At 34.8% G+C, this 21,009-nt stretch overlaps 1 protein-coding gene across 1 annotated transcript in view; it reads left to right on the top strand.

Annotated features, from left to right (window-relative positions):
• Positions 1 to 16,906, top strand: part of LOC127843805 (charged multivesicular body protein 1a-like) — a 17,907-nt gene extending 1,001 nt beyond the window's left edge. The window contains exons 2-8 of the mRNA XM_052373619.1: positions 4,978 to 4,997; positions 9,246 to 9,323; positions 11,282 to 11,428; positions 11,763 to 11,831; positions 13,691 to 13,750; positions 14,776 to 14,963; positions 16,405 to 16,906. Coding sequence (XP_052229579.1) covers positions 4,978 to 4,997; positions 9,246 to 9,323; positions 11,282 to 11,428; positions 11,763 to 11,831; positions 13,691 to 13,750; positions 14,776 to 14,963; positions 16,405 to 16,426 — 584 coding nt within the window. The 3' untranslated portion in view covers positions 16,427 to 16,906. The remainder of the gene's footprint in view (positions 1 to 4,977; positions 4,998 to 9,245; positions 9,324 to 11,281; positions 11,429 to 11,762; positions 11,832 to 13,690; positions 13,751 to 14,775; positions 14,964 to 16,404) is intronic.
• The last annotated feature ends 4,103 nt before the right edge of the window (positions 16,907 to 21,009 follow it).

Raw genomic sequence — 21,009 nt, forward strand, 5'->3', positions numbered from 1 at the left:
AAGTTGTTTCAGATTCGTAAGTTTTCGTTTTAGTTATGATATTTGTGAGGAAACAGTAATACTGAACATTAACCATGCTCTAATATAGCCATTATATGCATCTTTTGACGATTTTAAAACCTAAAAATTATAAAGCGTTGCAACGCGAAACGATTGAATAATTTGGAGAGTTCTGTTTTTGTCGTTAAATTTTGTGAAACTACGAAGATTGCTTATATAAGGTATAAAATACATCAAGGATGTGTACTCGGCGGAATAGCTCAGTAGGCTAAAGCGTTTTTACTTCAGGACTCTGGCAGGACTCCAGGGGTCACTGGTTCGAAACCTGCTCCGGGCAATGTTCTTTTCCTTTTTTTATTTTTTTTCTTGATTTTTTACTGGAGCTTTTACGATCCAATGTTTACATTTATCAATAAAAAGCATTTAATGAATAAGTTAAAAAAAATGCCAAAATCTGTTTAAAGGCCCCTTTAAGTGTAACTATGTTAATAAAAGTGTTATATTTACGATCTGAATAAGATGGACAAACATTATAAAGTTAACATAAATATTTTCTATCTTTTTCAGGTACGTACAGAGCATTGAAATCAAATAAATTTGAAGAAGAGAATGAACAACAAGGAAGCCATTATTATTTTTGTTTTCCCACAATATTAAACCCTACTGTACTAGGGTTACACAATTTATTTGGGGGCACTTGTCGATTTACAATAGTATATCGGCAAGGTCTTTCCCGATACATTTAGGATTTTTTTCCTGTTTTTCAAATGTGTTAATAAAATTGATGTTGTGTTTGTTTACGATTTTTATACGTCTTGTCAAGATTGAGCATGTTATTATTGAGCAATTTGCGTCACCTGTCAAGTTTTGTGAAGCTGGGCTATTATCAAAACATGCGAACCGCCAAACGGCTTCACACCTCCATTGTTTGTTTATCGCTGGTAATGTCGTAATGGTGTTGAGAAGTTTGAGTCGTTAAAGACTCCTGTCAATAATAGACACTCGAAAAGAACGCATGCAATCGGCAATGTAAATAAAACGCGCGGTTGTGAATTAGTCATGCATGAATAACCACGTGACAATACCAATCGATAATGTCAGTTTCTTATTTAAAACTAATCCATCTGTTATGTGTACTCCTCCACGAAATAATCGTGGACAGTTACTTCGAAAACATATGATGAAAATCTTGATGGTATCCTCGTGGAAAGTGTGCATTTCATGCATAATTCATTTAAATCCAAACATTTATTTTTACGCATAATATGATTTATAAAAAAAACACACACAAACTAGTTGTATTTTTATTGTCTTTAAAATAATTAATAATTGAAGCAATAAAAGAACACATAAGATCGGCAATGTAAATATAACGATTTTCAGTAAGCCTGCGGTAAGGAATTTTTCCCCCGATTTTTTTGCTTCAAAAACTTTTTTCCCGATTGTTTAGCTTTAAAAAGTTGATGCGCGTTATACATAAATGCACGTTATAAACAGCGTTTTACGGTAGTGAAAACATCATTTAAAAAAAATAAATAATCAAATTATAACGAAAAACCGATTTCTCTGAAAACATATTTTTCACTATCAAATCTATATATATAACTAGGTATTCAACTCAAAATGACCTGAATATATGGTGCATCGCTTTGAACAGCCATTACTTCATCAATTGTGCAGCGATTTCCATGAACTTGGTCTTATTAAACGCAGAAATGAATTTCCTTTCTGGAAATGCACATATATTGCAATTATTTTTTACAAATGCTGTGTCAAATTTCAAGAAATAACACGATACACATGTAATCCGATAAAGCAGGGTTGGCATATTGGCCGGTCTATTGAGTATTGACCTGGCCGGCGGTCAATACCCGGTTAAAAACGGTCAATACTGGTCATTACTGGTCTATTGAAAATTGTAGCATTTAAACATTACAAAGCGGCCATTTTATATTAAATCAATAATTATTCTATAATTGATAAACTTTTTCTGACTTATTTATTGTAAAAAAAATCTTTAAAGCTGTAAAAAGTTACTTCTTTATTATTTATGGAAACAGCCTCAAATATATAAGGACTAAGGCAATATCTTTATCTCAGTGTATCACATCTGTTACTAAAGTATTATTACTATTGTAGGTACCATAGCATTTCACTTATCTATTGATATATCTATTTGATAAGCAGCACCCGATTGTATAAACAATTAAACCGGCGGTTAACCACATACCGGCGGTTAAAAGTCGGTAACATGTTGGTTACTGGTCTGTAAGCGTTTGTATAAAATTTGGTTAGTTATATCGATCGGTTAAAACCCAGTTAAAACATACCCTGCTTCCCTAGGTGGGTAAGTACAAGTAACCGAGAGTTAACTTACACAAAATGGCCGCGGCGCGCGACATTATAAAAGCTAACTATCGACGACCTTCACAATTTCGACAAGTAAACAGACAATTGAAGCGACTGACACTTTATTTGACTTAATTTACAGGGCAATACGATTTCCGTCATGAAAGATGAATTTAAGGACGTACAGAACGTGTTTCTGATATTCTGTTATGGGTATGCCGTGTGTTATCTGATGCATCAATGGCGCCCATGCAGTTCGCACAGGCTAATCAGGGACGACACTTTCTGCTTTTATGACATTTTTTGTTAAAATGAAGTCCCTTCTTAGCAAAAATCAATTTTTGGCGGAAAGTGTCGTCCCTGATTAGCCTTTGCAAACTTAACAAGCTAATCTGGGACGACACTTTTCGCACATGCATTATGCCCAGTTTTCTCAGAACACTCCACAAATAATAGCCGTTGGTGAACTCGGTTGCATTTGCAGATTTCTGCATACAAAGATATATTTAAACTTGAACAATGTTTTATTTGTCTATGGTAAATTCCCTTATTGTACAAGAAAGTAAGTAAGTTTATTGTAAACATAAGCCAAATTAGAAGAATAGTCTAGCATGTTACGACAACCGTGTATACTTTTTATGTTACATCTAGAACAACTAGAAGAATAGACGTCTTTGTTAGCACTCTCTTGCAGTTTGGAAGCACCAGGGATTCCGCTAAATGATGCAAATCCCGACATCATTATCAATTTGTCCTTGGTCATTTTAATGAACTCATAGTTAAAATTTACACTTTACTTTATTGTGAATTCATTTGTAAATGAATTTGATAAAAAAAATACTTGTCGCTGTTTATAAGAGCATGACACTTAGCGCGAAAATTACGTCATTAGAAAATGCATTGTGGGAATGTTTTGGTTAAAGTTACCGGTGGTTAAATTCCACTACGCGCGGTAAGGTCACTTTGCGGTATATCGTGTTTATACAATCGAGTTACCTTGAAGGTTACTATACCTGAATAAGCGCAAACTTACCAAGGTTTGAATGTTACCGAGCGGTAACTTTAACCAGCGTTTATACAATCGGGTGCAGAAGGACAAACAGAACTCTTGTGTATTCTAGGGTTATAAATCTGGCCTCTTAGTTGGTTATAAAATGCATGCAGTGTTATGTCTCTGATATTGACAATTAAGCAAATCTACCCTTAGGCTATTTCATATCACTCACACAAAAGATTACATTGTACTTGCTATTAATTTAATGGTTACTTCTAACTTCTTTCCTTTCTGTATTAAGAGGTTTTTTTCCCTGTCATATTAAAAAGTTCAATTGGTATTCAAATGAATAAACAATCAAAGTTCTTGATTTTGCAAACAAATAATGTTTTCCAATTGTGGGTCTACTCTTCTTTTCAATTATTTTTTTCTTTTAATAATTATTTTTCTTATTATGTTTTTTATTCTTATATCAATAAAAATTAAAGTTTTTTTCACTATTTTGTTTAAAAAGTATTTAAAGAAATCAATGCAAGAATACATGACAAGTAAGGATTGTGTCAAAAAGGTACCATTTAAGGCCCTATTATCCTGTATAGGTCAGAAGACTGTTAGAAGACTGTGGGGACAATGGGGTATGAGGAACAACTCATACACAGTAATTGACAGGTTCTTGTTGAATAAAGCACAGAATTATCTGAGCATCAAAATTCATTAGAATTGAAAAAAAAGTTCAATCAACCAGAAAAATCCAATTGACCAACTTTGACTTATTTGCAAAATTTTGAAAGATTGGCCTACAAATTGCATGAACAGGTATAAAATAGTGGGTATTAATAGCTTAAGACATTATTGGCAACATGTCTGTTTAATTTATATTATCAATATTGTTTAATTAGGCATGGAATATAAATTAAAATTGGGGGTAAAGTTCAATCGACCAGTATTGACCAGAAATGACCACTTCGGGAGTATTGACCGGGGCGGTTTTAACCGGTAAAAACCGCCAGTTAAAACCGGGGGCGGTTGATTGGTGCCAACCCTGCGATAAAGACCTAAGCGATCCAGTAATGACTGAATCAGTGTACCATGAAATTCGCGCTGTAAACAATATTTTTTCGGAAATTTAAAACCGCTGGCATGTTTCAATAGCAAAGACATGTGTCTATCTAGGTTTAATGGTTTAATTACTGAATGCATGGTGTTTACGTTGAAATGAGACTCGAAGTCCTTAGCTATCCGTTATACACCAATCGACTGTAACTGAAGGAATAAACTGGGTATATACATTCATAAAATAGAAAAAAACTTTATAAATTATACTTGTTTATTTCTAAATCTTATATTGAAAAAGTGATGATTAAGTAATAGTAGTATATAATGTATAGAAGTATATAATGATAAGCATTATTGTAAATTAGTCTTATTTATAAGACGCGCAAAGAATTTAGAGATACTTTTCGTATGGGCTAATTTCTTTGGAACATTACCAATATAAAAAGTAGCATTATATTTGAGAGCGTCAACAAGTTGGACCATATTGTAAATTAAGTCAAAATCATTAGTTTTGTTTAATTTTCAGTTCGAAACCATTTCATGATATTGATAAACTTTAATTTTGATTTTTTTTTCAGATTCCTTGTTTCAGCTAAAGGTTAGTATTAGAAAAGAGGTAGTTGCAATAATCCAACTCCCAGCTATTGACCCTCCACGTTGCTGGGACGTATGTATCCCTTATTCTCAAAGTATCGTCCCACCTCATAGTATGGTGACTTTATCGAAAAGCCCTCAAGTAGTGCTGGAAAGTTCATGCTTTTCAATTTTTAGAAGTTTTTATGCTCCTGGTAGGGTGGCATATAGCAGTTGAACTGTCCGTCAGTATGTCAGTCTGTCCGTCTGTCCAAAAAAAAACTTTAACATTGGCCATAAGTTTTTAAATATTGAAGATAGAAGCTTGATATTTGGCATGCATGTGTATCTCATGGAGCTGCACATTTTGAGTGGTAAAATTTCAAGGTGAACATCATCCTTCCAGGTCTAGGGATCGAAAAAACAAATCCAAGGGAAGTAATAAGCTTTAAATGGACATAATTATCTGACCTGCCGAATTATACATTTTTATGCCCCCGGTAGGGTGGCATAAAGCAGTTGAACTGTCCGTCAGTGAGTCAGTATGTCAGTATGTGTGTATGTCAGTCTGTCCGTCCGTCCGAAAACTTTAATGGCCATAACTTTTTCAATATTGAAGATAGCAACTTGATATTTGGCATGCATGTGCATCTCACGGAGCTGCACATTTTGAGTGGTGAAAGGTGAAGGTCAAGGTCATTCTTCAAGGTCAAATGTCTAATATATGGCGTCTGTCCGTCCGTCCAAAAACTTTAACATCGGCCATAACTTTTGCACTATTGAAGATAGCAACTTGATATTTGGCATGTATGTGTATCTCATGGAGCTGAACATTTTGAGTGGTGAAAGGTCAAGTACATCCTTCAAGGTCAAATGTCAAATATATGGTGTTTGTCCATCCGAAAACTTTAACATTGGCCATAACTTTTTCAATATTGAAGATAGCAATTTGATATTTGGCATGCATGTGCATCGCACGTAGCTGCACATTTTGAGTGGTGAAAGGTGAAGGTCAAGGTCATCCTTCAAGGTCAAATGTCAAATAAATGGCGTCTGTCCGTCCAAAAACTTTAACATTGGCCATATCTTTTTCAATATTGAAGATAGCAACTTGATATTTGGCATGCATGTATATCTCATGAAGCTGCACATTTTGAGTGGTGGAAGTTCAAGGTCAAGGTCATCCTTCAAGGTCAAAGGTAAAAAAAGTTTGTTTTTTCTTTTTTTTTCAAAGCGGCGTTCTCATGAAGCTGCACATTTTGAGTAGTGGAATTTCAAGGTCATCCTTCAAGGTCAAAGGTCAAACAAAAATATATATTTTTTTTTTCAAAGCGGCGCAATAGGGGGCATTGTGTTTCTGACGAACACATCTCTTGTTTTTAAATAAATCTAAGTGGCGCAGTAGGCGGCATTGTGTTTCTGACACACAAATCGTGGTAAAAAGTCAAGGTCATCCTTCAAGGTCTTAGGTCAAAAATACAAATCCAAGGGAAGTATTAAGCAGTTTAAAGTGAGATAATAATTCAATATTGAACATAGCAACTTGATATTTGGCATGCATGTGTATCTCATGGAGCTGCACATTGAGTGGTGAATCTACAGTCACGGTAGTGGCTTTTAATTATTTGCTACTAAAAATAGAGTGGCTTTTAATTATTTGCTACTAAAAATAGAGATTTGTTAGAGACAATTATTTTCAAGGGAAGTAATTTCTATAATTATAAATCTCATATTATATATTTCCTTACCAAGAATTTAGCTTCCTTTTCACAGTTACTGTACAGATTTTTTATTTTGATTATTTATAACTCAAATGAATGATTTGTCAAAGTTTTTTTTTAAATGATATAATTATCATTTCTTTACTGTACTAATTTGTTAATAGTCTCCTGGGGCGGAGAGCACAACAACCACACTTGGGTAAATGAAAGCTAGAATACAGGCCATAAACTATAATAATATGAGATCTACAACATAATATAAAGCATAAATAAATCATATGCTATAACAACAGCATTCTCAGATCATTTATTTACTTTACCTAACCAATTATAATAGCAAATATAACATAACTACAAAATAAATGCATCCCAGCTTGATACATGGTCTGGACATTTGGCAGGCGGGTGGGAAAGAACGATGGTGACTCCGGGTGGGGCTTTGGGGGGCTCCCTGGTTGGTTCTTGACTGATCTGTTGTCGCGCACAGCGAGAGGGTGGATGAGGGTGCTTGTCTCGAGGGTCTTCAGCGGTTGGGGGCTCGGGCCGGGGCTGTATGCGGGCGTCGGGGGCTCGGGCTAGCTCGGCGTGGGTGCGCTTGTGTGGGGGCGGCGTGTTCTGCAACCTGGGAACTGCAACGATATACAGCCCTTCACGACTGACCGACGACCGTAGATAACCGACAGACACCTCCTCTTCTGCTCCAGACAAATGCACAACAATCACATATCACATACTATACACAACCATACACAGATTATTTATTACACAGATCAAGGGACCCGGAATGCACGGGTGTGGCACTGTCATACACATCACTCGTTATGAGTGGGGGTGTGCGAGGGTTATGTATGTGTATTCCGGGTCTAACATACCGGGTGGTGATGGGATGTGGGTCGCGTTAAGTGTCTTGTACATTGGTAGTGTGCGGGACACTCGGCAGGATCCGCACCTCATCACCACCTTACGGTAGAGAGCACATTAAGGTCTCATTGGCCAACGTGCACGAAACTTTCTTAAAAATTAAAATCATTTGGCGAATACCCGGGAAGCCGGGGTAAATTTGACCTACTTTGGCTCTTAATTAATCTTTTTCCCCTAAGAGGTCACAGGGGCAGGTCGGGCTACCATAACCTGGTGAAGAGGCCAGTAGGACCTGTAAATAAACTCTGAAACGCACACAATAGTAGGGTTCATTACATACCTCTGGACTTATGTTTATAGGTACACGATGAACTCTGGCTATGATCTCTTTGATAAACCACAGGCCTTGGTTGTCAGTGATGTCAGTGATGTCTGACTTTGTCATTTTGACTGTCTACAGACCCCCCCCCCCCCCCCCTGGTTGGATTGGACAAAATCCAAGGGAAGTAATAAGCTTTAAAGGGAGATGATTTCTATACCTGCCAAATGATAAATAGAAATTTTATTTCAAAGCGGCGCAGAAGGGGGCATTGTGTTTCTGACAAACACATCTCTTGTTATTTATTTGATTGCAGTGATCCTTGACTATAACGAGACGGGCATTTTTCCTTATATGGCTATATATTACTTAAAGTTTAGTAAAACCTTGTTAGAATTTTGAGCTCGGCTGAGCACAAATGTGCTTTTGTGATCCCCTTTTTAAGTCACATGAATTGTCCAATCTTTTTTAAACTTGGTCAGAACATTTTTTTCTAATGATATACATATATTGAACGACTTCGAAAATGGTTCCAGTTTCTTGAAAAACGTGGTCTCAATGGGGCTGTTATTTTTCCTTATCTGGTTATATATTACTTTAGTAAAACCTTGTTAACAATCTAGAGGCCACATTTATTGTCTGATCTCAATGAAACTTGGTCAGAAGATTTTGTCCCAATGATATCTTGGACGAGTTTGAAAATAGTTCTGGTTGGTTGAAGAACATGGCCACCGGGGGGGGGGGGGGGGGGCTATAATAAAACCTTGTTAACACTCTTTAAGTCACATTTATTGTCCAATCTTGATAACACTTGGTCAGAACATTTGTTCTAATGCTTAGTAGTCTTAGCAGCTATCATGGACCAGGTCACAAATAGTTCCTGTCTGTTGAAAAAAATAGCCGCCAGTGGTCAGGGAATTTATTGTAATATGGGTATAGTAAAACCTTGATAGCACTCTAAAAGTTACATTTATTGTTCACTCTGCATGAAACTTAGTCAGAACATCATTCTGTTCTAATGATATCTTGGGTCTGCACTGAGCAGGTCAGTTCCTTTGAATCTCCAGTGAGCGACTTTGGGCCTTTCAGGCCTTCTTGTTATTCAATTGTCGAAAAAACTGTGCAGAAGATTCCTTTTAATGATATCTTGGCCAAATTTGAAAATAGTTTTGATCTGTTAACTTTAAAATACAACTACTTGGAGTGTAGTGGCACTGAGTAGCAGTTTTCTTTTTATGGCTATAGTATACAATACCGGGCTCAGAACAGTTAGTTTATTTGTTTCTACCAAAGGGCATTTTGCCCTCTTCTTCAAGTATTAACCCCTTTAGTTGTTTGTGTTTTTAGTGTACAATTATTTATGTTGTTATAGTTTACAACCAAGCAACTGGAAAGACTTGCTACCAAAGCAGAGAAAGAGCAAAAGAAAGAACAAGCGAAAGTTAAAAAGGTACAGTTACTAAAGGGTTTTTATCTATAGTTTAATCTTGAAATAGATACCATATGAAAAAATATACCAGCAGTGTGACCAAAAGTGCCTTTTTATGCCCCGGGATCGAAAGATCGGGGGTATATTGTTTTTGGCCTGTCTGTCTGTCATTCATTCATTCATTGTGTGTGTTCCAAAACTTTAACCTTGGTTAAAGTTTGATAACTTTTGCATTATTGAAGATAGCAACTTCATATTTGGCATGCATGTGTATCTCATGGAGCTGCACATTTTGAGTGGTGAAAGGTCAAGGTCATCCTTCAAGGTCAAAGGTCAAATATATGGCATTATAGCGGCGCAATAGGGGGCATTGTGTTTCTGACAAACACATCTCTTGTTTAACATTGAAGATAGCAACTTTATATTTGGCATGCATGTGTATCTCATGGAGCTGCACGTTTTGAGTGGTGAAAGGTTAAGGTCATCCTTCAAGGTCAAAGGTCAAATTTATGGCTTCAAAGCGGCGCAATAGGGGGCATTGTGTTTCTGACAAACACATCTTTTGTTCAGTATTTGGTTGCAAAATCCATTCCATGAAATAAAGTGGATCACATTATTTTAACCAAATTTAATATTTTATCATCATTTATTAGCTCACCTGAGACCAATGTTCTCATGGTGAGCTTTTGTGATCGCGTTTTGTCCGTCCCGCGGCGTCAATATTTGCCTTGTTAACACTCTAAAGGCCACATTTATCGTCTGATGTTCATGAAAAATTGGTCAGAACATTTTTGCCTATGTAATCTTGTACGAGTTTGAAATTGGTTTCAGTTGGTTGAAAAACATGGCCGCTAGGGAAGCAGGGCATTTTTTTTCCTTATATGGCTATAGTTAAACCTTGTTAACACTCACATTTATTATCTGATCTTCATGAAACTTGGCCAGAACATTTGTCCCAATGATATTTTGGACAAGAACGAAAATTGTTTCAGTTGGTTGAAAAACATGGCCACCAGGGGGCGGAGCATTTTTCCTTATATGGCTACATATGGTTGTAGTAAAACCTTGCTAACACTCTAGAGACCAAATTTATTGTCCGGTCTTCATGAAACTTGGTCAGAAGATTTGTCCCAATGATATCTTGGACAAGTTCCAAAATGGTTCAGGTTGGTTAAAAAACATGGCCACCAGGGGGCTGGGCATTTTTCCTTATATGGCTTTGGTAAAAACTTATTAACACTGTAAAAGTCACATTTATAGTACAATCTTCATGAAACTTGCTGAGAAAATTTGTTCTAATGATATCTTGGATGTGTTCAAAAATGGTTCCGGTCTTTAAAAAACGTGACCAACAGGGAGCAGGGAATTTTTCATTATAATTGGCTATAGTAAAACCTTGTTTGAACTCTTTAAGTTACATTTATTGTTCACTCTTTATTAAGTAGGTGAAAACATTTGTTCTAATAGTTTTTTTTGTAAACCTATTTATTTAAGCTCGATTGCATAATAAGCCTAGGCTTATATGAAACACTCTCGAGTCCGTTTCCTTGGTGTCTATGGGGAGATCTAAAGAACGGTCCCACAGTGGGGATCGAACCCTTGACCTCCTGATCGCTAGGCGGACACTATATCCGCTACGTCAAGGCGACCTAAGACCTCCTCCTATAATTTGTTCTAATTATATCTTGGGCTGCACAGAACAGGTCAATTCCTTTAAATCTAAGGAGAGCTACTTTGAGCCTTTCAGGCTCTCTTGTTTAAATACATAATTATATACACATATAAAGCCAATTAACAAATGCATTCTTGCATAAGAAATGTGTATGTAATGGTTGTTCCAATAATATTCTATTGATGACTATGGGCACCTTTTGTTAACATGCTTGGTTGCAATGCTGTTATTGGTAACATAGAAATAAATATTACAGTTTGTATTGTAAATAATATATTTATTTACCAAAATGTCTCACTATTTTTAGGCTATTACTCAGAAGAACATTGATGGTGCAAGAATATATGCGGAAAATGCCATCCGAAAAAAGAATGAGTCCCTCAACTACCTGAGATTTGCTGCAAGGATTGATGCTGTTGCCTCTAAAGTGCAGACTGCAGTCACTATGAAAGGGGTACATTGTATAAACAATAGAGAATTTATCATAAAATTGAATCTTGAATTGTAAGCTTTGTTTGTAAACATGTTTGTTTTTCACGTGCCAAAAATGGATTTACTAAAATGAGGAATAAATCTTTTTATGTGTATATATATATAATATCAATCATCATTTACCCAATGGTAAATACTCAAACTTAATCTAAAGTCTGCGTAATTTTTATAGGTAAAAAAACTTTGCGAAAAAGAAAATAAAGCAATATTGTAAAAGCAGTAAAACAACGCAAGAATCTGTTTTATGTTTTGAAGAGTTGAGTGTTCATGTTTTGCTGTGCTCTGTGCTGTTGCAGATAACCAAAAGCATCGGGGATGTCACAAAGGCATTGGATAAAGCCATGAGTTCCATGGACTTACAGAAGGTTGGTTGATAATTGAATCCTTTGGATTGATTTACTTTTTATTGTGGCTCCAATATAGGTATCTGAAATAATTTCATATTGGTAGTTTCTGAAAAATTAAATGGCATCTATTTAACTAAAGAACAGTTCGACTGTCTTAAAATATGAGATAAGAATGTTCAAGCAGTGCATTTGGGTTCTGTTGACAGAAATTGTTGATAATCATCCAATTTGTACCATGCACTTAAAGGGACCTTTTCATATATTTTGGCAGATATTTAAGTTTGTCATTAAATGCTTTATATTGATTAATGTTAACATTGGATTAAAAAACATCCGGTAAAAAAAATAAGAATAAAATTAAAGGAAAAAAAAGTAACCCTCAACTGGGCACGAACCACTCACCCCTGCAGTAAAAGTGCAACGCTTAGACCACTCGGCCATCCGTGCTCATATAATGAATGGTGTATTTTATACTTTATATAAGCAATCTTCGTAGTTTCACAAAATATAAGGACAACAACAGAATTTTCTAAATTATGCAATAGTTCCTCGTTGCAACGCTTATTAATTTTCAGGTTTTTAAATCGTAAAAGAGGCATATAATGGATATTTAGAGCATGGTAAATGTTCAGTATTACTGTTTCCTCACAAATATCAAAACTACAACGAAAATGTGCTCATCTGAAACAATTTTTTTTTTAATTTTGTCAATTTACCAAAAGGTGAGAAAGTTCCTATAAAAATTTTTGCCCTTAAACAAATAAAAATACAAATTTGCCATTTCAGTTTACTCCTTTACTTTTCAAGGAAACTACTACTTTTTTCTGATATGTTAGTTCCCATAAAATGGAAGTAGAGTTGTATAAATATGTACAAAATTATGACATCCTATGGGGTCACTTTTTATGATGGGTGTATCTTCTGTCTATTAGCTTGTTTATTAGTCCCCTACCGGTTTCACAGGAGGGGACTTATGGTTTTGTATCCGTCCGTCCGTCACACTTTTCTGGATCCTGCGATAACTCTAAAAGTTCTTAATATTTTTTCATGAAACATGGAATATGGATAGATGACAATATGGACATTATGCACGTCATTTCATTTTGTTCCTACGTCAAAATTTCTGGTTGCTATGGCAACAAATAGACTAGAAATACTTCTGAAAATGGTGTTTTTTTCTGGATCCTGCGATAACATTAAAAGTTCTTAATATTTTTTCATGAAACTAGAAACATGGATAGATGGCAATATGGACATTATGCACGTCATTTAATTTTGTTCCTGCGTCAAAAATTCTGGTTGCTATTGCAACAAATAGACTACAAATAATGCTGAAAATGGTGGTTTTCTGGATGGATCCTGCGATAACTTTAAAATTTCTTAATATTTTTTCATGAAACTTGGAACATAGATAGATGGCAATATGGACATAATGCACGTCGTTTCATTTTGTTCCTACGTCAAAAATTCTGGTTGCTATGGCAACAAATAAAAAATATATTCTGACAATGGTGGAATTTCTGACAATGGTGGAGCCGGTAGGGGACTTTTATTGCTTGGCAATAGTCTTGTTTAAAGTGCTTGTGATGCTATTTGTAAGCAATGAATATATGGCTTAACAAAAAATTACAAAGTCATTCACAATTAACTTGGATTAACTTCCTTTTCTCGACAGTGTTGAAATACTTTCTTTGCTGTCAGCATTTTTAGCTGGATAAATCACAGTTATGATGAAGCTAAATCTCTGTTATAAAGTGTCTGCGCGCACATTTGTTATTTTTTGTTGTTGAATAAAACTTTTAAATTATTTTTTTAATTAGCACAGAAATGTTTGGCACTACCTTTGTTTAGATTATGCATGTTTGGTATGTTTTTAGGTTGAACAAATCATGGAGAAATTTGAGAAACAGTTTGAAGACCTGGATGTTAGAACATCAGTGAGTATCAATCATTATCAGTAAAAGTAAACAAAGAATGTGACAGTTATGAGATACTGTGAAACAATTATTTTTCGTCAGATAATTTTGTGGATTTTGTGATAGGAGCAAATCGGAAATTCAAGTGTCCGGCAAATAATATTTTGAGTAGCTTTTTTACGAATGTCGACTTTGCATCCTTAGGCAAAGGTTTTTAGGATATTTATACCTACACAAACACAATATAAATGGGTACTCTTCAAAACAACAACTTAATGTTATAACACGTGTACTTGATTGAATGTAACAAATGCAAATTATAGCTGCGTTTGCAACATAATGCTGAATAGTCAATAGAATCTGTTAATTAATTAGCATAGAAACAATTTAAGTTCCTGGTAAACAATTTCTAAGCAAGTGCAAAGTTAACATTACCAGATCTTTATAAATTGATGCTAGGTAATTTTAAATTTACTAAAGTTGCTTGATAATTTTAATTGACTGCCAATAACTGCTTATTGGCTTGGTTGTTTGGAACAGGACGTTGTCAAATCCGTGTATGTGACTGTTAAATTAAGTTCTCTTGGTCGGACTCTATATCCCATTCTAGGTTGGACTTAATATCTCACAACTAACAGCTGTCACATGTAAACTTAGCAAGTGTTTGTTGTTTAATTGACAAGTCAATATTGGGTAAAATTTCCCTGCAATCTTGTTAAGCACACCTTGTGGTAAACATAATGCCATGAAATGCAACATATTACTTGAAAAAAGTATTTACAATAAAATGAAAAATGCACAATTTAAAGTGCAGATGAATTGTCATTCTTCAAAAACACTTGAAGTTTCATGCCAACGAATAAAATGGTTTCACAGTACTCAATTATAACATGAGGGAAAAATACAAAGGAAACGAATTATGAACATTGTAATATAGAACATGGTGTTGACCTTGTATGAGCCCCTGCTGTGTGTTTTCAGATGATGAACATTGTAATATAGAGCATGGTATTGACCTTGTATGACCCCCTGCTGTGTGTTTTCAGACGCTGGAGAGTGCTATGAGCACAGCCACCACGCTGTCCACGCCCCAGGACCAGGTGGAGGCTCTCATACGCGAGGTGGCAGAGGAGAACGGTCTGGAAGTCATGGACCAGCTCAACGAACTCAACCCTGCAACCTCTACACTGCGAGAATCAACAAAGGCAAAACAGGAGGACGATCTCTCTCGAAGGTAGTTATCCTGTAGACTTAATTACGAAAATTGCTCCTCCTTGGAGATACATACGGAATATGTTCACAAGCACTTGAAGACAGCATAAAATTTGTTTTTATCATCTTTTTTAAAACATTTTTCATGTAATGATTCTAAAAACCTCATTTATCTTTGTGAGGACATAAGTCCTAGTTATATTGGGGCTGAGTTCAAAACTGTGTCTCCGGGTTTCAAAACCAAGTCACAGACTCAAATAAAAAAAGCTTGAAGACACTCTAGAAGTTATTATTACTTGCCCAATCATTGTACACAACTTGCTCAGAGCATGGGTTCACATGATATATCAGCAAAGTTTAAAAATTTCAAAGTTCCGTTCCGTTGAAAACATGGTTACCAGGGTTGCAGGGAAGATATCTTTTTTGTGGCTACAGTGAAACCTTGTGAACATACTAAAAAGCTAAATTTTCGTCCAATCTTCACTGTTCTCTTTATATCTCTTAGGTTTAAAACGCTTCTGATCTGCTGAAAAACATGGTTAATAAGTTTCGAGGCAGTTTTTCTCATATGGCTTCAGTGAAACCTTATTACCATGCTCGAAGTTACTTTTTTTTGTCCATGAAACAAGCTTAGAATATTTGCATAAGTTTTACAATGGTTCAGGTCCATTGAAAAACATGGCTGTGAGGTAGTTTTCCTTATATGGCTACATAGAAACCTTGTGAAACCCCTCTAGAAATCACAATTTAGCCCAATCATTGAGTTTGAAAAAGGTTAGGATCCAGGTCATGGCAGCTATGGGCTTGACAGTTTTTCTTATAAGGCTTGATTGAAACCTTCCTGTAGAAGTCAAATATATTGTCGCCATAATATATATATATATATAGTGTATAACTAGTGATCAGGAGGTCACAGGTTATTTCCCTGAACACATACATATTTCAGTTCCAGTTTGCTTACCATGGGTCATGTTAACATTTCAGTTGTACTGAACTCTTTTCCTAGTCTATATGGTACAGTTGATTATTCATGGACTAAATTAAGAATTATTATGCGTACATTTGTAGGACAACATATGCATTTATTTGTATTATAATCAATGTTAATGTTATAATTACTATTTTATTTATTCTTTGAGGAGGTATGGCAGTTTTACTTATCTTGGATTTTATTTACCCAATCATCATGAAATTTGCTCGTAAGATCACAAATTGTGTTCAATGGTAAAATGGCAATTCCTGTAAAATATAGAAATTCTCGAGAATATGACAGAATTACAGCTGTTAACAACTTGAAAAAATCCAAGAATTAGAAAAATGTGTTTTCAGCTTATTTATTCTAATACTATGTGTACTCTTATAAAAAAGTACAATAGGTTAAACTTTTGCTTAACATGCAGGTACAGTAACTTAAATACTAGTACTAGTATTTAAAATTGCTGACATCTGGTTTCTGTTTTCAGGTTGCAAGCGCTTCGGAACTGATTTTAGCTGTGATACCTCTGTACTTTTAGTTTAGTTGGAACCTATGTCCAACTCTGTAAATATATCTTTGTATATAATGTATGTATACATGTATAAACTATGAGAACATCACGATATTTGCATATCACATATGATATCAGGAGTCTAACAATCTGATAGAAGCCACTTGCTCAGCAAGTCTACCACTGACACAATCGGATCATACTTACCTAGTAGTCGTTCTAAGTTTCTCTTATCAAGATACATGTATGCTGTGAATGCCAAATACGGAATGAAATTTTTTTTTTTTTGATAAAAAAAAGCTGTCAATCTAAATATTACCATGGCGTGCACCCACATTGGCTGGTTGATGTTAAAACCATTTGTGATTTCAAGGATCAAGAATGTACCAATTAAAACATTTTTAGAGTTGTGGTCTTATTAACTGTTTGTTGATAACTATTTGTTGTCAATGTAAATTAAACTATTTATAACATTTAAGGTGTGTAATTTACTTTATAAAATAACAAAGTGAAATGCAATTAGTCACTAACAAAATTGTCAATAAGGGGCAGTGGGTGCTTTAATGATCAGCCTATACTGAATACAGGAACAGCGTGTCCACTTATATTAACTAGCTTTCTTAGGTATTTTCAAAAACTATGATACCAGATCAGTCTTGATTTGTGATTTTCACAAATTAGGACTAATTTTCTGTTGTAATATATTTTCCTTTTGAAATTAGTACAAAATTCTGCTACTCGAAACACTTTTGTTTTCAAAATTCTGCTACTCGAAACACTTTTGTTTTCAAAATTCCTTTCAGTTGTGATCACCTGCACAATAATGTTATTCAGGTTTGAAAGTTTGAGCAAACCCACTAAGCAGGGCTTATTTATTATGCAGTGGAAAAACAGGCCATAGTTCTGCAAAAACATGCTGTAGCCACAATTCCTTTCGTTATGATCATATTCACATTGGACTATATGGTACATGTATATGTTACATTGTGGAAAAACATATAGAGGGGCAAATTGTGCCAATCCCAAAATCCCATTCTATGTCATCATTTACATTTAATGTCATTAAGTGGTTTAAATGTAAGCAACATCCCCTGTTAAATACGAGTTGGAAACACAAGCTTCTGGTCATGTGCAATTTTTAATGCCTTTCACTTTTTGGGGCCTAAAAAGGACATTACTTAGCACTTTTTTAGGTGGATAATAACCAATGTAAATTTATTTTTTAACTTTATATTATAAAGAACAATTTATGCAAGTGTATGTAGTACATGATACAGTTTTAGAATTTGTGTTCATAAACAAACACCCATGTTGTATTCTTTTGTACGCCCCTATGTTGTGATGGGATTTACAAACTATTCAAAAACTTTTTTTCAGTCATCAAAATACCACTAAAATTATGTCATACAACCAAATCCAATAAACGGATGCAAAGTAGTTAAATTTTCCAAACATTTGGAACTATTCAATTATAGTCCTTTTCTGTGTCATTTGTTCGACTTGTCGTCTTCCTACTTCCTGAGCACGCTGTTCTTCATCTATGAATTCTGTCCCACGGCAAAGCCTCCCAGTTATTGGGTCCTTTATATTACCAACACTGTATAGAACCTCGTTAACTTTGGTGAACACATCCTTATCCACAGCATGTGGCAGGTTTTTCATGATCACTATGTCGCCAATTTTTGTCTGATTTTGCTGTTCCACACACCAACGGTCTCGTTTTGCAGGGAAATACTGAAAAAAGAAAGCAAAGAATTCTAGCATTACTTCATCTACAGCGGGGACATTTATATGCTCATGATATGCAGGATGTTGGCAATCAAGGACTTTATATGTCCTGACAAGTGATCTAGAATTTTTTTTCATTTGTCACTTTTATAAGTTTTTTGTCTGGGTTTTAACTTTACATTGATCATAAGGGATTAAATACATGTATTAGCACAATTTCTAAGTTAATATAACTTTAAGGAACATTGCAGATGTACCTAGTCAATGAGAAAGAATCGGTATCATTCTGATATTTAGCTCTGATAATTTTTAACCTCATGTGGAATTATTTCAGTCTTGGATTAACCATAAAAGTATATTATTTTTTATTTAATAATTCATTAATTAATCATAAATTGGTTTAATCTTAACTTGCATTAATTAATCATAAATTGGTTTAATCTCAACTTTAAAATATTTTGAGTCAAGTCATTCAATAAATTGCTCTTTAAAAATGTGAGTATCTATTCCTGTTGTAATATAAATATACTTATGTTGTATGTATTAAATTCCTTTAAAAAATCTCCATATGTACAGGAGCAAAAAAATTATTAGGAAAAGTGAAAAAATGAAAAAAACAAGTGTGTTGTGTAGTTAATGTTGGGCCCAGGCACAATATCTTTAGTTAAGATACAAGTCATGTTCTTTAAGTTATAATATTAACTTTGGAAATGCTGCTACAGGTAAATGTGTGTCTGCTCTATCAAATCTGGTAATATTTTAATGCAGGTCATTAATACTCTGCAGGCTCAAAATATGTACATATTTCTGCCTTAACTTAATAAGTGTTTTTGTCAATTTCTAGGTTTGTGTTTATTTTTTATTGTAACATCAGCCATTGACATCTATTGGGCTTTAAGGAGTTCATTTTTCGGTTACGATTTTGTATTTTTGATCCAACAGCAGGATTTACCATCAAGGGAGGTACACCTTTTCTTAACAAACTCTGCTAAATTTGCAAAGAATTAAAACTTCACAAAAACATGACAGGCATTCCGTTGCCATATACTTAAGACATTGTTGCAACTTGAGGCACTACTACCCCAAGAAGATAGATTGTAATTGAACAAAGAGTTTATTTTTGTTTTTTTGCACAAAGCATACATGCAATACATTTTAGACCAATTCCGGGACATTGAGCTCAATTTTCCGGGATATTTGCCGATTTTCCAGGACATGTAGACATATAGCGATATATTTAGACATATATGCATTTTTGGTAAATTGAGTACATTACTTATAAATATGTTGTTAGCATCTAAAACGATTTTATGCATCGTTGATTATCACAGGCATTTCATTAATCTTTTCTAAGTGTATGATCTCCATCGTTAATTCGTTCTTTATTTCCCATGTCCCGAGTCACAATTTTTTTTTAAGTCGGCCATCTTGTTGAAATGAAGTAAGCGGCAGGTGCGCCTAGCAAAGTAAAATCGTATAATATATCAGCCTAATAGGCGATTCGCATTTTGTTTAATTAGTATACGTTACAGTAATTGTTTCAGTAATTAATTCTCTTAAAGACGATAAAGATACACATTGTTTGTGTTTTTTTTAATTTAATCTCGCGTAAAAATAAATGTTTTGATATACATGTAACTGAATTATGCATGAAATGCACAATTTCCACAAGGGTAACAGCGATTTTTTCATCAAAAGTCTCCGAAGTAACTGTCCACGATTTTATCGTGGAGGAGTACATAATAGGGACCGATTAGTGTGCTTGGTATAACAAAGCCACTGAAACTTAGAATGATATTGACATGGGGTTATTCATGCATGACTAATTCACAACGCATAAATCTTCAGATGTGTGAACAACTACTTTGCCCTTACGCAGAAGGAAATTATAACGTAGTATATTAAAGCCAATTAACAATCACATTAAACAATGCTGCCTTTGTGGATTTACTGCAAATGTGAGACAATCGATATCATAACAGGACCCCTGTTAATTGATCAATTTTGACACGTAGCGTAGTCACCTATTCGGGTAAGCATTGCCATGGAGACGCTGCGGATTAGTGGGAACACAGATTCGAGGTCCAGTTAAGCCTAAGATAAGGTACATGTATATATAGATTTTGTAAAATCCGCGACCTTAGATAGATTTCCGGGACTGCGGGACACGTTCTTCATTTCCGGGACAATCCGGGACATATGGCATGTAAGGCACAAAGTGTATTACTTGTATTTTTTTAAACAAAATGTTGCTTCAAGAAAGGAGCTTCAAAAGCTAGTAAGCAGTCCATGTTTTGAACTAATACTTGTTGGACCATGTGAAAAGTCTTTTACAATACAGGTTCTTGCACATTAGGGATAACAAGTTTGTAGGCGCTTTCATCTTTTAATTTGGGATAGTATACAAAGCATCTTTAGTCCTCAGAACTGCCTTTCTTTTTCTAATCAGGCTTGAAAGTATTTGATGGCCTTTGATGTATGTTGCTGATGAGCATATGAATAATAGGTTTTAATTCAAATGCTTATTTGAAAGTTACGCTGAGAAATATAATTATTAAAAGCTAAATAGTGGAGAAGAAAAACAAAACAACCCACAAATGTTGAATAAACATTTCATATGACAAACACCACCAAAGCTCAGTTGTTTAACAAAAATGTTTTTCTTCAAAGGCTTAGGTTGTCTTCCTTTAACGTTTTGGTTGTCATTGGCACATACAACAAAAATGTACCTGAAAATCTAAGAGAAGTTACTAGGTCTCTACTGCACTTACATGGATTCCGCTTTGATCATACACAAGTTGCTTTTTATGTTCTGAAATCTAACTGACAAGGAGGACAAAATCCCCTTCAAAA

This window comes from Dreissena polymorpha, chromosome 9 (genome assembly GCF_020536995.1).
Source record: "Dreissena polymorpha isolate Duluth1 chromosome 9, UMN_Dpol_1.0, whole genome shotgun sequence".
NCBI lineage: Eukaryota > Metazoa > Mollusca > Bivalvia > Myida > Dreissenidae > Dreissena > Dreissena polymorpha.